General features: G+C 39.5%; 1 protein-coding gene across 3 annotated transcripts in view; it reads right to left on the bottom strand.

The window, feature by feature from the left end:
* Positions 1-2,823: 2,823 nt before the first annotated feature.
* TAB3 (TGF-beta activated kinase 1 (MAP3K7) binding protein 3) overlaps positions 2,824-16,841 on the bottom strand; it is a 49,704-nt gene continuing 35,686 nt past the window's right edge. For all 3 annotated transcript variants that reach the window (XM_071579095.1, XM_071579858.1, XM_071580728.1), the window contains 4 exons: positions 14,612-14,772; positions 12,216-12,309; positions 10,163-10,246; positions 2,824-7,231 (listed from right to left, as the gene is read on the bottom strand). In XM_071579095.1, coding sequence (XP_071435196.1) covers positions 7,083-7,231; positions 10,163-10,246; positions 12,216-12,309; positions 14,612-14,772 — 488 coding nt within the window. In that variant the 3' untranslated portion in view covers positions 2,824-7,082. The remainder of the gene's footprint in view (positions 7,232-10,162; positions 10,247-12,215; positions 12,310-14,611; positions 14,773-16,841) is intronic.

The raw sequence follows: 16,841 nt of genomic DNA, 5'->3' as shown, positions 1-16,841 counted from the left end.
CTTATGATCTATTGGCTCTGAGACAAACAGAGGAGGGGAATTTAAAATCTGTTATCTGGAACCACGACCAAACCATCAGGCTTCAGTAGCTGCAGTGATGAAAGATGACCAAGTTTTTTCGCCACCACAGCTGTTTGTGATGAAGAAAGCAAAGCCTGTACACAAACTTAATTAGAGGAAAGGATTCACAAGCCTTCATAAAGCCAAGTCATTCCTTGCAGCTTTCTCAGACCTTGTTTACTCTAAACTCGTGTATCTGCCTGGAAAGTGTATTTGACTGTCATTCTCCCCCTCCCTGGGGGATGAAAGGGGTACTACACGTGGATCTCGATTGCAGGCAGTAACGCTGGGCACTCTCCAGCACACAGGGCAATTGCAAAGAGACTCATTTTATATTGCCAAAAGCAACGTCTGCTTTGCCAAGTCATTACAATTAATTGAATAGGCTCAAAAGCAGAGAGTAATAATTTCAGGTGAAATGAAATGTAATCCCTCGTGTCAGGAATGTGCAAGACTGGCTCAGGACACTTGAGAACAATCCAGCAGAGAGCCCTTGAGAGCTTGAGATGAATATTCATTGAGCTGTGACTTACATCTTTGATTTACTTCCTCCAGCCCAAACTCACAAATCCCAGGCAGCTTCTGAACCACCTTTTCCACAAGGGTGGAGAGTGCTTGGTTCTGGGTTTTGGTTTTTATTCTTCCCGAAGAAGCCAAGGATCTTTCCTGCTGTGATAACACCCACAGGCCCCGTGAGGAGATGGCCAGTGGGTCATTGCACCACAACCCACTGCTGAGCTGCACTAATCTGCAATCAGAATGTAATTTTCAAACCTATGAAAACCCCCCTCACCTAGCAGTGTTTTCTCCTGAATATTCCATATTTTTCCTAAAAAGAAAACCCATCCTCACATGCCTAAACTTTTTTTCCTAAAACACTTCCAAAAAATATGAAGCATTTACTCAAAGGCAAAGCAGCACCTGGGTTGGATGTCTCACTCACAGACTTTGTAGTTTTGTTTGTAAAGCAGTAACAGAATACTACCTATTTCCCTAATTTTTTTAAGAAAATCTGGCCAGAGAGCTTTTGCTAACTCCAGCAAGGTCACAATGGTTTGGGGCTAAAGGAAAATTAATTTGTCAATATCTTCGAAATGGAACTTGTAAAAGCAGCAAATAAATGCAAAATTTTAAGTCTTGCCTATCTGGAAAGAAATTATCTGCAGAGTGGGGTTTTAATGAATGGGGGTTTTTTTTGTTGTTGTTGTTTTTTTCTTTAATCAATACAGTACTACAAAAGGCTTTTACAGGTCTGGCCTGGTTTTTACTGTCAAACAAAAACAAGTCACAATCACAGATCCTCTAGCTAAAAATTAACAGAGCCCCTTCAACAACTTCACAGGGTTTCCACCAAACATGAGGTAACTCATTCAGTAACACTGAGTTCACCTGTTCAACCAGGTATCTAAATCACCTCCTTCCAAAAGGTGAAATTACAATCAGAGAGGGTGTAAATAAAGAATATAAAGCACCTACCCACCACACTGTGGACTATCCTGACTGACTAGAAGCAGCAGCACTTAATTCCAGGAATATGTACCAGATTACAGGATAAATCACCTATCAAAGAGCCAAAGCCTTAAGATATGGTTCACTACTGTCAAAACGAAGCAATTCTGATGAATAAATCAACCCGTTTTATGCAATTCAGACAAATCCTCCTCCTCTTCATGACTTCAGGGAAGAAACAAAAAAAGTGACCACTTTGTTATACTGGTGTCTTTTGGGTTTGTGTGGTCTCCAGTAGCATAATACAGTTTACAGATACCTTAACTTCACATTTTTTAAAAAAAAAAATTCTGTTTCAACTGCAATTATTTCTGAAGTTAAAGCACCAAATGCTTGATAAGAATTTAAACCTGCCATGACATTGTGGTAAAACCAACTCAGCAAAAGGAGTGCAGAACCGGATTCTCACCTATGTACTGACCAAAGCCCAGAACTGGAGCTGCAGCAGGTTTGCTGGATGAGAACGTGGGGAATGACAAACGATGTGTGACCAAAACAGGGCTGCAGCACAGCCATGGAGCTTTCAAGGTTTACATTACACTGAGCTGATACAATCGAGGTAATTGAGAAGACAGACCAGTAACGTGTCTATCTGTCCATTTCCAAATCTCCACCCTCTTCCAGAGCAGTGCCCTTCTGCAGAGGTCAGAGCAGGAGATGACTCCTGTCAGTGCCACTGCTGATAAGCAGGCAAGTCTGTCAGCCAGGCGACAACCCAAAGCCGAAGAGCTGCTGCAGCAGACAAAGCTACCTCTTTAATAACAACTTTCTATTCAAAACAGAGACAAGTCATAAGCTCAACTTCACACTCTGAACATTCTATGTCCTGTTTCCACATCATCATCTAAGTGGGACTCCTGCTTATCCACATCCATGGAACAGGATTTGGACCCCAGTTCAACATTCAGCAAATGCCTAATGGCCACAAAAATAAAATCCCAAAAGCCCTGAAACAAACTTGCTACAGGTGCAAGTGGGAGACCAGAAACAATCAGGCTATGAATGCCAAGAAAGGCTGTATTTTGTAAATGTTTCCGACTACATACAAGAACAAATGCAGGATGTGATGTTTGCTTAGTTTTATTAATTTATTTCTGCAGGAATCTGCAACTTGGAGTATGCACTTTCTGGAGGTACCATGCATGCATAGCCTCTGAATGCTTTTATACAATTTCATCTCTTAGTAATAAATTCATTCACAGCATACACAAATCTAGAATGTAGACACCATATATACAGGATTAAACAAGATCGTGTCCTCCTTTTTTTTAATGAAAAAATTTAACAGGGTTTCACACAGCAGGACATATGGATTAGATACACTGGTGCCACCATAAATAAATAAGTTTCAAGAACACAGTTTTTTAAAATTGGATTAGAAATCCAGGATTATAATATTGCATTAACTCCACTGATTTCTGATTATTCAAATCCAAGAAAAATATTTGCATTTATGGACATGAACAGTAATGAAAGCCCCAAATGAAGAAATGTGGCAAAATTCAGTCATGTCTGGGTTCATGTAATATTGACATTTTGAAACGAAAACAAATGCAGCAGCACATAGAGACAGTACTGACTGTGAGATGTGATATCTGAGCATGTCTTCTTTCCTTGTGGGATTCAGAGTCACTGGAGTACAGAGCATGTAAATTCTGTGGTACCAAACGAGCTCTTGAATTGTTTATGTTCAACTGTCCTCATCAGGATAGTCATTTTCACATTCTAGGGTACACCACTGGACTTTAAAACAAAAATTATCGTCCTGATGACAAGCTTGTTTTTAACATATTTAATATTCTCACATTCTTTTTTAAAACATTCTTTATTGTTTTCATTTTGTCCCCATTTCAACTCAAGTATGTCTATTTCCATTTCAAGGGATTTTACAATCAATAATAAATGTAAAAGTATTGAGGAACTGAAGTGAGAGATGTATAGGTGGGATAGAAAAAGTAACTGAAAGTTGGATTTTTTTTAAAAATGTGATTCAGTAGCATATCATAATCAGAAAGTACTGAGACCAGCTCTTTTAAGAATTATTACACCTTTTTACCACACCTCCCATTTTTCAAGGGAAACACACACATACCACAGACACACAGATACACAATTCAATCTGATCTAAGACTACATTTTACAAAGTACTTCCTTTTGCTTGACTTCCCACCCCTTTCCTCTTCACCCAAAAAAGACTAATAATTACATCAAATTAAAAGTAGATCCACAGTTCAGGATTTCTTTTGGTTTACTATGTTCTGAATAATTTTCCAGAAGCCCCACTCTAAATAAACTTTTAAAGAACTACAGTAGTATCCTATAATTAAAAGGACTTCATCTTCATAGCACAGTAAATATAAAATAAGCTTTAAAAAATTTCAATGAACAGTGAGATCATTTTGAATAACTGAATGTCCAAGTCAGTTACAAACTCTACCAATCTAGTAGTAGCATGGTTGAGGGAAAGCTCAGTCATGAAGGAAAAAAGAAAACACAAGTAGTGCATTAACTGAACACAACAGCATCAGCATCCCACCATTCTCACACACACACACACACACACACACACACACACACACACAGCTTTTAGACAATACAGTGCATTTTGTATGCCAGCTGACATCAGGGTTGTATGTGCATTCAATACAATTACACAAACCAATCTTTTTGGTATAACCTACAATTCAGTTGGGGTGTGAATGGCATCACCTGCTTTCAGAAGGAAAATTAATCTTCCAATATTCAAAATACAATTTACATTCTAACAAATGAGAACTATTGAAGCACCATGTAAAGTTTTTACTATTAATGTTTCAGTATGGGCATTTACAAGTCAAAGAATACAACAGCAGGAAGGTGTGGGTTTCTTTTTTTTCCTTTTTGCACAACCAACAAATGAGAGTAATTGAAAGATCAGAGTAAAATTATTGGTACAAAGGAATTCTTTTACAATTTAACGCCGCTCACTCACTCACTCTTCCAAAAAGTATCTTGCTGTCCTGGCAGCCCTTCCTTCTCCTCCTCTGCTGCAGCTGGACTTAGAGTTGCAAGTCTCCATGTATGGTTATTGCAGTTCAGGGAACTACTGCACTGAATGCATATCTTTCATATCTTCCCCCCACCCCACCCCCTGGCCCTGCTTCAAAAGTAGCATCTATTCTGTCTGAAAATGGCACAACTGTGTTTTTGCAGGACACACCTGCTCTCATTTGCTGACTGTCACTTCAGTGGCTATTGTTTTGTAATTCCAGCAAAAAGAGGTGCTTCTAGAACTTCAACAAAAGTACATATGAACAGAAAATTGAAATAATACAAAGGCAAAGGCATCAGTACAGAAGAGTCATGAAGTTACTGGTATTGTTTGGGATAACTCCTTGCATAGCTGATAGCAGCAATGCTTCTGACTCATCTGTGTTCCAGTTACCTTGGTTTTGTCAGACTGTCCACGTACATGCACAGAATTATTATTTGCCTTCTGACTTCATTTGACAGTAATTTTTTCACTACTTTCCAGATGTGCTGAGCTCCCCCCACAGCAGTATGAACCATTAGGAAGGAAGAAAACCTATTTCTGATGCCTTTGACTTTGTTTTGCCCATCAGTGATTGCTGGATACCTCTTAGCTTATTTAAAATTGTCCTGAAGATTTAATTAGTGCAAGAACATATTGAAAAATGCCAGATAAAATATTGGTTCCTCATCTAAGATCAACAGTTTGGTTCTTACTCTTGTCTTTATAAACTGTGGCGAGAGAAGACACCAGATTGAGCAATGCAGTCAAGATGAGTTTTCCTTCACCTACCCCTCATAAATGCTGCTTTATTTTAAATAAAGATTCAGACACGATTGTTCTACCACAGCTTAACATGTTATCACACATGAAGTGAACTGTGGTAATTGACCATATGGATGTGGCTGCCATGAGCTAAGAACAGCTTAAAATGAAGTAGTTTAAAACTCCCCTGGCAAAGTTTAGCTAGCAAATGTTGCCATACGGTCACAAAGTCAATTACTGTAACTCAGCTGTGCTTGATCACATCTGAACTGTGATGAAGGTACACCATAAGAACTCAAATGCACTGTACCAGCCTCTGACCAGTACACAAGAACATCCCATTCAGTCGCACAGTTGTGCCACAATCATTCAGCTGCCCAAACCCAAGGCTGAGTTCACAAGTATCGAGTGCTTTATTACAGCAACCTGAAGCATTCAAACAGATTGAACATCACCTTTATAATACAGGATATCATATGCAGAAAGTACCAATATGATTTTCAGTTCCAAGTCTTGTGTTCTTCAACCTACGACAAGTATTTCCCAACCAAAATAAAAAGAATGCAGTGTGTAATTTTTCCGGATCTGGCATCTGCTATTTTGTACAGGCTGGTTTATTAACAATGTGCAAATAAACCTTTACTGAAGAGCTGATTAATTTTTTTTCAGCTAACTTTGATCTGGGGCACAAAGTACCTTCTGTGCTGTAAACATCATGAATTCTTCACAAATTGGAAGCTGAAAAGGCCTAAGGAACTGGATACAAACTCTTCTCATACACAACCATGGCTGAATTCAAGTCTTCCAAATGGAATTTGGAGTAGCCCATGTTTGGCATATGTTCTCTGCTGCTACACAGCACGGGCTTAGAAGATTGTTGTATATAAAAGCATACTTTTAGCTTTGAAACACGACGGCCCAATGAAAGCATGCAGCAGTATTTTCATCTGTAATGTGGTAGAATTCATTCTCTGTTTATTACCAGTGTTGACACAGCCAGGTGAGCACTGTACAAGCAAACAGGATTGTAAAAAATTACCTCTAATTAAACTCTCTGTAACACTCATACGGTTTCTCATTTAGTCACCTCAGGTTACTATTTCAAACAGCAATTTTTTGTAGACATAAGTTACCCTGAAAAAAAAGCAGCAATTACAAATACCCTTCTCCTCGTTTTTGTGGGTTTTTTTTTAAACATTGCAAAATTCATTGTTGCATTTACCTGTCTTCTTTTTCAGTAGCTTACAATCTAGAAGCACAGGGAGCCTTTGTTTTCCAGCTAGCTGTGGCCAGGTTAAGTCAGCTCTGGCTCTTCAGTTTTTCTGGTTAAGTGTAACACTTCACACCATTACTAAGAGTCCTATAATTTTTTTTTTTTAAAAACAGTAGTTTTGGGTTGGTTGTTTTTCTTTTTTTTTTAGAGTCACTAAGAAGTAACTATAATCACAGGACTAAACACCAGTAGTTACTTGCTTTCCTGCATACATTCTTCTCAAAATTAATCCTTTTACACTTTTCAGGTTTCTGCTTTGCTCACTGCAATGGAAAGAACCACAATTCATCTTTTAGTGCAACAGAAGCAGAAACATCTTAACACATTACTCCCACCCCTTGCAATATGAAGATTGTTGACTGGCAAAGGCAGGGCAGATGGACTGAAAGGTTCCCCATGTTTCCTTCTCCTACAGCTGTTGGCTTGAGAGCCTGTCTTCAACCCAATGCAGCCCCTTCCTGAATTTCAGGTGTATCGTGGCATCTCGCACTGTTCACAGCGATTGAGTGCTGGGTGATTTAGAAAGGTGCAGCTACCACAATTCCATGGAGCCCCTTCAAAGTCTTCATCTCTTGGCTGAGTCCGTGGAGTCTGCTTAGAGCTGTTTTGATGCTCTAAAGAAAAGTCAGAAGAAAACATCTTATTTCAGAAGAGAAGGATGATAGTCAAGATCATACTTCTGGTTGGTCACCTGATCAACAGTTTATCTCAAAATGAACATGGAAACCTTAACATTAAAGATATTTTCCTAAAGCATTTCTAATTCAATTTGGAAAATCTGAATATATGAAGTATTTTGCTTCTCAAAAGAGTCACCTAACCATAGCATCTTAAAAAACAGAAAGAGCACTCACCACTGTTAGGTCACTGATACAGGTTTAATGGTTTAAAACATACAAGTTCGTTACTGGCACTGCAACACCATCCTGTTAAGGAATAGCTTCACAGGTTTACATAAAGCAGCATAATACCAAATTTTATATGCCAATAACCCTACTTTACCTGAAGTGAAAACCTACTTCTAACTTAGCTCCTTTTAAATAGTCTGATGGATGACAATTTTTCTGCACCTTTTCTAGCATTTATCCAGGCTGAAAAAAAATACCACATAAAAATAAAATTTATAGGCCGCCTTCAAAATGATTACTTTTCTTCCCCATGGCTTTGTAGCAGGAATGTGTGTATGTGAAGCAGCACTTAAGTCTGCTTTCATTCATAAAGTCAGTATGTATGCAAATCATACATTAGGTCTCAACCCACAGAAAGACTTGGTGTTCCACATCTCCTACCAACACTTCAAGAACTCAGCTTATCTATTAAAAGTGACACATACTCCCAGGATGTGGGAGCACAATGTTATACAAAATGTTAATATTCAAAACAACATTAACACATCCCTAGAAGGTAAGGTTAAGATACCCATCTGCTAAACAAACATCTGGACAGCAGCTTTATTAAAAGGGAACTTACGTGTAACAAAGGCCTGCAATTTGTAATTGCACACAAAGTAAATTGCAGTTGCTCACAAAGTGCACACATTGCTGCCCCACCTGCTGCAAAACACACCACACAGCTACAGGCAGCCTGAGTGCAAACAGTACTTAGGTTTGTCTTGAGACAAAGGAAATTAAAGCAACCTCCTCACTAAGATTCAAACGCTCTCCAAGCCCAGCAGCTGTGCAGTCACATTAACAGTGCTTGACCTCATTAAACTCCTCCTAAGCAAGGGACAGTGTGGGCACTTGACTGCCTTCTGTTGACTGGCCAGATGGCAGCACAGAGCAGACCCTTGTCTGCCCACACCCGTCTGTCTGCCCACATCTGCAACAGCTGAATGGTAAAGAATATTTTTACTACATAAGAAAAAAGAATAAATTAATGTTGTCACGTTAAAAGCCAAGCTCAGAATACAGTAGGCCAGCACTAGAACTGATCTCCAGTAAGCTGACAGACAAAACTGGGAAGGTAGTTATACAAATCCTTACAAGGCATTATCTTTCCAACTGCCAAATAAACATTAGTTTGCTTTGAAATAATAAATCAAATAGGCTGGTGTAATTAAGACAATCCCTTCAAGCATCACAAAGTAACAGTTCCTTAAATCAACCACATGATCTGTGCAATCTAACATGAATCCAGGCAGCTGCCTTCACACTGTGGGCTCACCTGCTGCTACCAGCACTCCTGGACACTACCACACACAGAAGCAGGGAACTCATCCCAGGATTATCTTTTCTTTGAACCACAAGCAGCATTTCTGGGCCTTTCCTTTCTTTTCAGTTTCCACACAGTAATAATTTTATTACATTAAGGGATAAAATACTTGCTTCAGAAGAGGGAGAAAGTTTTCTTATGTGAATTGAAAATTCACCGACAGAAACCTTTGTCAAGTGCTTATCAGCAACCAGAACTTAGGAGTGTCAAGGAGTCTGTATGATTACCAGCTCAGAAGAGCTACTTCTTTCCCACTAACAAGAGCAGTCCACGTTAGGTACAGAAAGAGGACTCACAGTATTACGAACCTCACCACACTAACATTTTCAGAGACACGACTGCTTTTTCTTGTATCAGAGCACAGGAGCCCAGATTGGCTGTTTCAGCAGAAACATACAAGGTGTTTGAAAACTTTGAGACCATTCTTTTAACAGATTTCAGGAAGAAAAAACCAAGTCAAAAAATACCTGAGACAAAAGGTAGGGTTCTGCTCTGACGTCACCACCAACATAGTTGTATCCAGGTTGCTACTGAGCTACACAGCAACTGTGTGTCTACTTGGGATGTGTTGAGTCACTCTGGGATGTACAGACTGAATCTCCACTGAACAAAAAAGTGAGACTAAACGACATAGCTCCAATGCTTACATAAAACTCAAGTGTCCTAAACTGGATATGAATCCTGATACTACACAATTAGCACTGAAAATTAATGAACCTATACAAGTGTGACACTTATCTCTTTAGATCAATGTGAGGAAGTGTCCTCCTTGGTCCCTAAAATATGTGAAGCTCTTGCTGTGCTACAAGGACTACGGTGAAATCCATACTATGCACAAAAATATAGGTACAAAGTGAGACCAGCTAAGTTAAAATATAATTAAGAATATAAACACAAATTAATAAAGCTGCTGTGACCAATTAAACTTAAATAAAGACTCCAACTAAACTACAAAACACTAACAACATATAGTAGAAGACAACTAAACAAACCTGACAGAGCTTTTAACCTAAAAGTATTTAAAAAAGAAAAACATTAGGAAGCTCAAGTAAACATGCAGAATATTGTCTATTTCAACTCTTTTTCTGCTATTGAATAACAGTATTTACAATCAAGGTATTAACACAACACTCATTTGCAACAATCTGCCTGAGGAAAACAAGTTGTAGCCAGGATTACTCCACTTACATAAAAGCATTCTCGTTGGATATATATAGAAAGAAAAGTTAAATAAGTAGAATTGCTTCCTCTCACTACAGGGATTTTCTTTAAAAACAATAAAAGCTCTTTCAGTGCAGATAATGTAACTTGATGCATGTTTTTTGACCTACCCTTTTTATATGGCTTTGGTGGCACAACAGGACCAGGCTCTATGTTATCATAGAAGTTACATGTGGCTTTTGGATCAAAGTTTCCTGTCGGAAAAGAAAAGTAAGAAAGTGTAACTTGAGGGTTATTTAAATGCCTATACCTGTGATATGAACATTTAGAAGATCCTGACTTTATATATATATATTTTTATGTCATTGCATCGTACCTTGTTCACAAGTTTTGTCACATATTACCAGTTTTGTGTCACTCCTAGTAAATTATAGCAGGGTAATCCTGTACTGAAGAATCAACTCCAGCTAAACATTTTGTATTGCACTGAAAATATGTGAAATATAAATCTTTCTGTAGGATACTTCCTTGATAAAAAAGGACTGTACATATTCTAATCTATTTGATTCTATTTATGACAAGTTTCTGTTGAAAAAAAGAGGATTTTTAAAGATTTCAGTAGATTTCTGTTTGCCAGTCTCTTGTAGTTCTGTTCTGTATTACCTGGCCACAGACTTTGTCAGCAAAAAGTTTAAATTTTCATAGAATCATAGAATCATAGAATGGATTGGGTTGGAAAAGACCTCCAAGATCATCGAGTCCAACCCTTGGTCCAACTCCAGTCCCTTTACCAGATCATGGCACTCAGCGCCACGGCCAAGCTCAGTTTAAAAACCTCCAGGGATGGGGAATCCAACCCCTCTCCAGGCAGCCCATTCCAATGCCTGAGCACTCTCTCTGTAAAGAAATTTTTTCTGATCTCCAACTTAAATTTCCCCTGGCAGAGCTTGAGCCCATCGTGCCCCCTTGTCCTATTGCTGAGTGCCTGGGAGAAGAGACCAGCCCCCACCTGGCCAGAACTTCCCTTCAGGTAGTTCTAGACAGTGCTGAGGTCACCTCTGAGCCTCCTCTTCTCCTATTTTAAGTAAGCAGTCTTCACAAAGGAGTACTTCTATAATTTTTTTTAATATGTACTTGACAAAACCACTTTTAAGTCACCACTTTCCTGGTACTGTAATTTAACTTGGCCAACAGAAGTATTAGCAAGTCGAGTTTATTAGATTGCAACTGAACCCCCCCATGTTTTGGAGGTAAGCTGTCACTGCTAATATAAACTGAACTTTCAAACTTCCAAGTATTCACATACAAGCATTTATTACAATCACAGGATAATTTAGGTTGGAAAACAGCTCTAATATCACTGAGTCCAACCATTAACACAGCACTGCCAAGTCCCCCAATAAACTATGTCCCCAAGTGCCACATCGATGGGTTTTTTTAAATACCTCCAGGGATGGCAACTTCACCACTTCCCTGAGGAACCTTCCAATGCTTGACAACTCTCTTCCAGATGACATTTTCCCTAACATCCAAACTAACCCCCCCCGACACAACTTAAGGCCATTTCCTTTCATCCTGCCATTTATTACTTGGGAGAAGAGACCAACCCCTCCCCTGGCTACAATTTCCTTTCTGGAAGTTGTAGAGAGTGAGGAAGTCTCCTGTGAGCCTCCTTTTCTCCAGGTTAAACCCACCCTGCTCCCTCAGCTGCTCCTCATAGGACTTGTGTGCTCCAGACTCTTCACCAGTTCCACCACCCTTCTCTGGACATGCTCCAGCACCTCAATGTCTTTCTTGCAGTGAGGGGCCAAAAACTGAATACAGCATTTGAAGTGTTGCCTCACCAGTATTGTGTACAGTGGTAGAGTCCCTGCCCTGGTCCTGCTGGCCACACTACTGCTGATAGAGGCCAGGATGCCATTGGCCTTATTGGCCACCTGGGCACACTCTGGCTCATGTACAGCCACTGTCAACCAGCACCCCCAGGTCCTTTTCCTCTGGGCAGCTTTCCAGCCACTCTGCCCTCAGCCTGTAGCACTGCCTGGGGCTGCTGTGACTGAAGTGCATGACCCTGCACTTGGCCTTGTTGAACCTCATACAACTGACCTCATCCCATCACTTCAGTCTGCCCAGATCCCTCCACAGAGCCTTCCTGCCCTCCAGCAGATCAACACTCCTGACCATATCCAAATCATGTTTTTTAAAAAAATATCCATTCAATACCTCTAGACTGAAGGAGATCAACTTCTTTCAGTGTACAGTCAACATTTATCTGGAGTTGTCTGTTGAGGCTTCTCAATCTGGTCATTTCCTCAGGCTAGAAAGAAAAAACCCAAAATAGTCACTGTGGTGAAATCACCATCTTATCTGAAATAGAAATAACATTGTTGTATCTTTGTCAACAGCTTTATTAGAAACTGAGTATAAATAAGGCACTGAAAAAAGCCAAACTATCAGGCCCATTACCACTGCCCATTTGCCCTCAGAAACATTCTTCTATTGGCATGTCAGGAAGAAAACAAACAAGTTACTTAATAGTAAAATTACTCAGAAAGACAACATAGGTGAGCTCAAGTTTGTAAAACTACACACTTTATACAATTGTGTATAAATTGATGACTTGCTACCCGAGTTTGCATCAAGTTGATCAGAAAACAGAATGCAAGTTGGATCCCACATTAACTATTACTCAATTGAAACTGAGTAAGGTCAGAAGTTTATTTATTTGCATCACCTGATGGAGCCTCAACAAGCCAAACCTTCTAGCCCAGTATATGTAAACCTTTCATTGCTGAAAGATGGTAATTATTCTTAACAGTAATCAGTTAAGTCCATATATTTGCATATCATTAAGAAACCCTAACTTACTGGAACACAAAGCACTCTTAATGCTAACAGCATTGATTATTAATACATATGTAGGAATAACTGCCTTATCCCAAGATGCATTCTGGCATCAGAGTCACAAAATCCAAGTGTCTGAGGTTGAAAGGAACATCTGGATGTCACCTTGTCCATCCGTTCTGCCAAGCCTCCAAACAGACTTTGTGCCATTGATAACCACAGTGTTGGCCTTGCTATTCACCCAGTTTTCAAGCAGCCTCACTACTCATCCAGCCCAGACTTCATCAGCCTCTCTATGAAGATCTTACAGGAGACAACATTGAAAGCCTTACTGAAGTCTAGACAGACTATAATCACTGTCTATCTAGGTCACCAGGACAGTAGTTTATCAGATTGGTCAAGCTTGACTTTCCCTTGGTGAATCCACGCTGATCACTTTCTTGTCCTTCATGTGGCTGGGAATGGTCTGCAGGATTAGCTGCTGAATCACATTCCCACGGATCAATGTGAGGCTGACCAGTCTGTAGTTCCCTGGATCCTCCCCTTCTTGAGAACAGAAGTGGTATTTGCTCTCTAGTCTTCAGGCACTTTCACAAACAGCATTAATCAATCAAAGATTATCTAGAGTGGCCTTGCAATGACATCTGCCAGCTCCCTCAGCACTCATGGGTGCATCTCATCCAGGATTATGACCTCATGTATGTCTGCTTTGCCTAAGTATTCCCTGACCTGTTTCTCTTCCACTAAGGGTATATGTTTCCTGCTTCACACTTTCCAGGGTCTCTGAGACTTGGGATTCCTGGAGGACTGAGGCAAGGAAGTCAGTATCTCAAGCCTTTTCCAAGTTCTGTATAACCAGCTCCCCCATTTTGCTGAGCACCCACTTTCAATAGCCTTCCTTTTGCCACCTATATACTAACAGAAGCCCTTCCTTCTGTCTTTGACATCCCAGACCAAATTCAACTCCAGCTGGGCTTTGGCTTTCCTAATCTCATCCTTGCACACTCAGTGCCTCTGCACTTCTCCCAAGGCACACACCTGCCAGATGCTACCCTGAGACAGGTGGCACACACAGCAGCCACAGCAGTCAAGCAGCCAACAGTCCCTACCATGCTTTCCAGCCTATACCTACGTGCATTGCTTAAGTCAACACAGTAAGTCTGAACTGATCTGGTTAACAACTGCACACAGTGGAAGCTATTTTTCAGCCAGATGAACACCCTTATCAGAGCCCTACAGATGTCTGGGCTAGTTGCTTGCAGGTGAAGTCACACAGATAGGAAGAATCAACAAGGAAAATAGGAGAGGGGGGTGCCAACTATTGAGCCAACACTGCCACTGAAGTTACTCAGCACATCCTGCACATACCAAATAAGAACTGCTGCTGTCTGCGAGACGGAACTGCTCTAACAAAATACTTTTCAAAGAAGAAAGTTAAACCTTCCTGTATGAACACCAAGCTCTATATGGCTCAGGCTCATTGAGTAGATTTGGACATACTTTTCCAAGTTCCTAAGAAAGCAACTACACTCAGTTCTGTGATCTACAAAAGCACATGCATACAACTTTCAGAAACTCTGCTGTGAACACTAAGAAAACTAGACACACGTTTCCTAAATTACAAGATCTAGCTTATGACAAATCAAGTACTTATAATAAATCATCTCCAAAGGCTGAAGGTTTTATACTCAAAAGTATTTTTCTAGTGTACTTAAGTTCATTAAAACATAAAAATAAACGTGTATGTTGAATTAAAATACTAACAAATTGCTTACTGTTGGAATTGCAGTTGTACAGCTCACTCTTCGAAGCCGCCTCTGCATTAGATCATGCTCCATACCATTGACTTCGGTTTTCAGGCGTTCAAGCTCTTCTTTCTCAAGCTTCAGTTCCTTTGCTAATCTCTCCATCCTTGCTCGTTGATGTAACAGCAAGGCTAATGTTTTACACAGAAGAAATAGTTACTAACACATAAAAACCTGAAAAACTGAATTCTTAACTTATGCATAAGATTCATGAGTGACCTTTCTGGGAAAAAAAAGTGATTGCAAACATGCAGCCAAGTATCAGTGTGAAGATGCTTTCATGCCAAATGAACTACAATTTAGAACACAGTTCTTCCAGAATAAAAACACATTGGAGACAGTAACTTGAAGTTGATATTACCATTTTGGTCAAAGCTTCTTTTTTGCATTTGGTCTTTCTCGTCTCAAAAATACAAAGGCACCTGTACAAGGAGACAGCTTCTCAGGATGAAACAGCAACCTAGTCATATTAATTCGCTACTGACAGAAAAAAATAAAAATACCAGAGATAAGATCAAAAGGTAACACACACTTCATACCTCCTGCTCAACAGCAGCTGACACACCAGCCTTGAGACACCAGCCAAATGTCAGTCCTGAACTGGTTGGGTTTTTTTTCACTGCTATTACAGATTATGCTGTAACAACTTTAATTAGTTCTTAGCTTGTCAGGAGTACTGAAATCCTCAGTACTGTAAGTTCCCCAGTGTTCAAAGGCAAAACTATAAAACTTTAACATAACAGCCTAGAGAATCTGGAATACAAAAAGTGGGATCAGCTTAGGTGCTTCAGACTCTATGTCAGAATCCTCTCACCTCTCTCTGCTGTTAGTCATTCTCTTATTTTTGCCATGGTAGTGAAACCTATGACTCTAAGTCACAAGCTGATGTTGGGCTCCCAGAGAGCCAAAGAAAGAATTTTGACTCCCTAAAAGATAATACTCAGTTTCCTCAGGAGGAGCATTTCTCAGTATTTCATCATGATGTAAAACTGGCCAAGTTAGCATGATGCTTAATCCTTTCTAATCTGGCAGGGTTTACCTGATTGAAGCCTGCTAGGACAGAGAAAAATAAGATATTTGATGTGGGTATTCAAACAAGCTTCTCGTGTAAAAATATTCCAGCAAACTATTCAAAATAAGATATTGTAGAACCTGCAAAATGCAATTTCATAAAGGACCCCAGCCAGCACTTGCCCTTTTCTTTAACCTTATCCAACAAAGGCAAAGAAAAAGCATGTAATACCTCAAATAGTATTTGCTTAAGAGGTAAAAAGAAGTTAGAAAAATAAGCAACAATATGACACAACTTGCTGTAGAATGACAAAAACAACCCCAACCAGGAGCATTAAAATACGTTTTTTCTATCAGATGTCAGTATTGTGCACAAAAGTGTAGCACTATACTTTGAATTTTGTACAAATCCACCAATTCACAGCCACAGAATAAACACTGAACATCACATCCAAGAATAACATCAGGTGTTTTTATACTCCAAGCACCAGTATTACTGAACCAAATTGTTCTCTCCTTTTTTTAAGTAGCACAGTCATGCAAGCAAAATCAAGAAAAGGAAGTACAGATACCAGGCTGTATAATTTTCCACTATTATTATCAAACCTCCTCTTTGTGTGATTCCTCCAACTTAACATGGTATGACTACATTTCACAGCTTCACATTATACTCTAGTACAACTCAAACATGACTCATACTACAAAGAAACAGTAGAAGTAGAAAGTGCAGAATGAATTTTTGGTAACACTTCACAATGGTTCACATTCAAGAGAAAATTAAACAAACCTGTTCCCTGCTTTGAGCTGTTAAATATACTCTTTTTTTTTTTTAGGACTCCTTCTGTAGTAGTAAAGAATGTAATTTTTACTCTTCTATAATTTATTTCTATCAAGAGTTCAGAGTGCAGCAATACCAAAGGCTCTGGTAGATCTTGGCACAAATAAAAATACCCCCAAAAGCATACACTAACTAGCTCTATTTAGTTTGTTTTTCAAATACAAAAATCTAGTCATAACACAAAGGCAAAACCAGATTTCTACACTTCCAGAGAGGTTTTTCACAGCTATGTGCAACTACTTGCAGTTTTCTCACACAAATGACAATGTTCTCTGAAGCTGTAATAGGAACACCACCAAACATAAGTGTGTGACCTCGGAGTTACAGACCTACTGGCATCCATTCTTACTA

The sequence above is a fragment of the Pithys albifrons genome, chromosome 1 (genome assembly GCF_047495875.1).
Source record: "Pithys albifrons albifrons isolate INPA30051 chromosome 1, PitAlb_v1, whole genome shotgun sequence".
Taxonomy (NCBI): domain Eukaryota; kingdom Metazoa; phylum Chordata; class Aves; order Passeriformes; family Thamnophilidae; genus Pithys; species Pithys albifrons.
The sequence above is the reverse complement of the archived record's forward strand: the minus strand, read 5'-3'. Positions and strand labels throughout refer to the sequence as shown.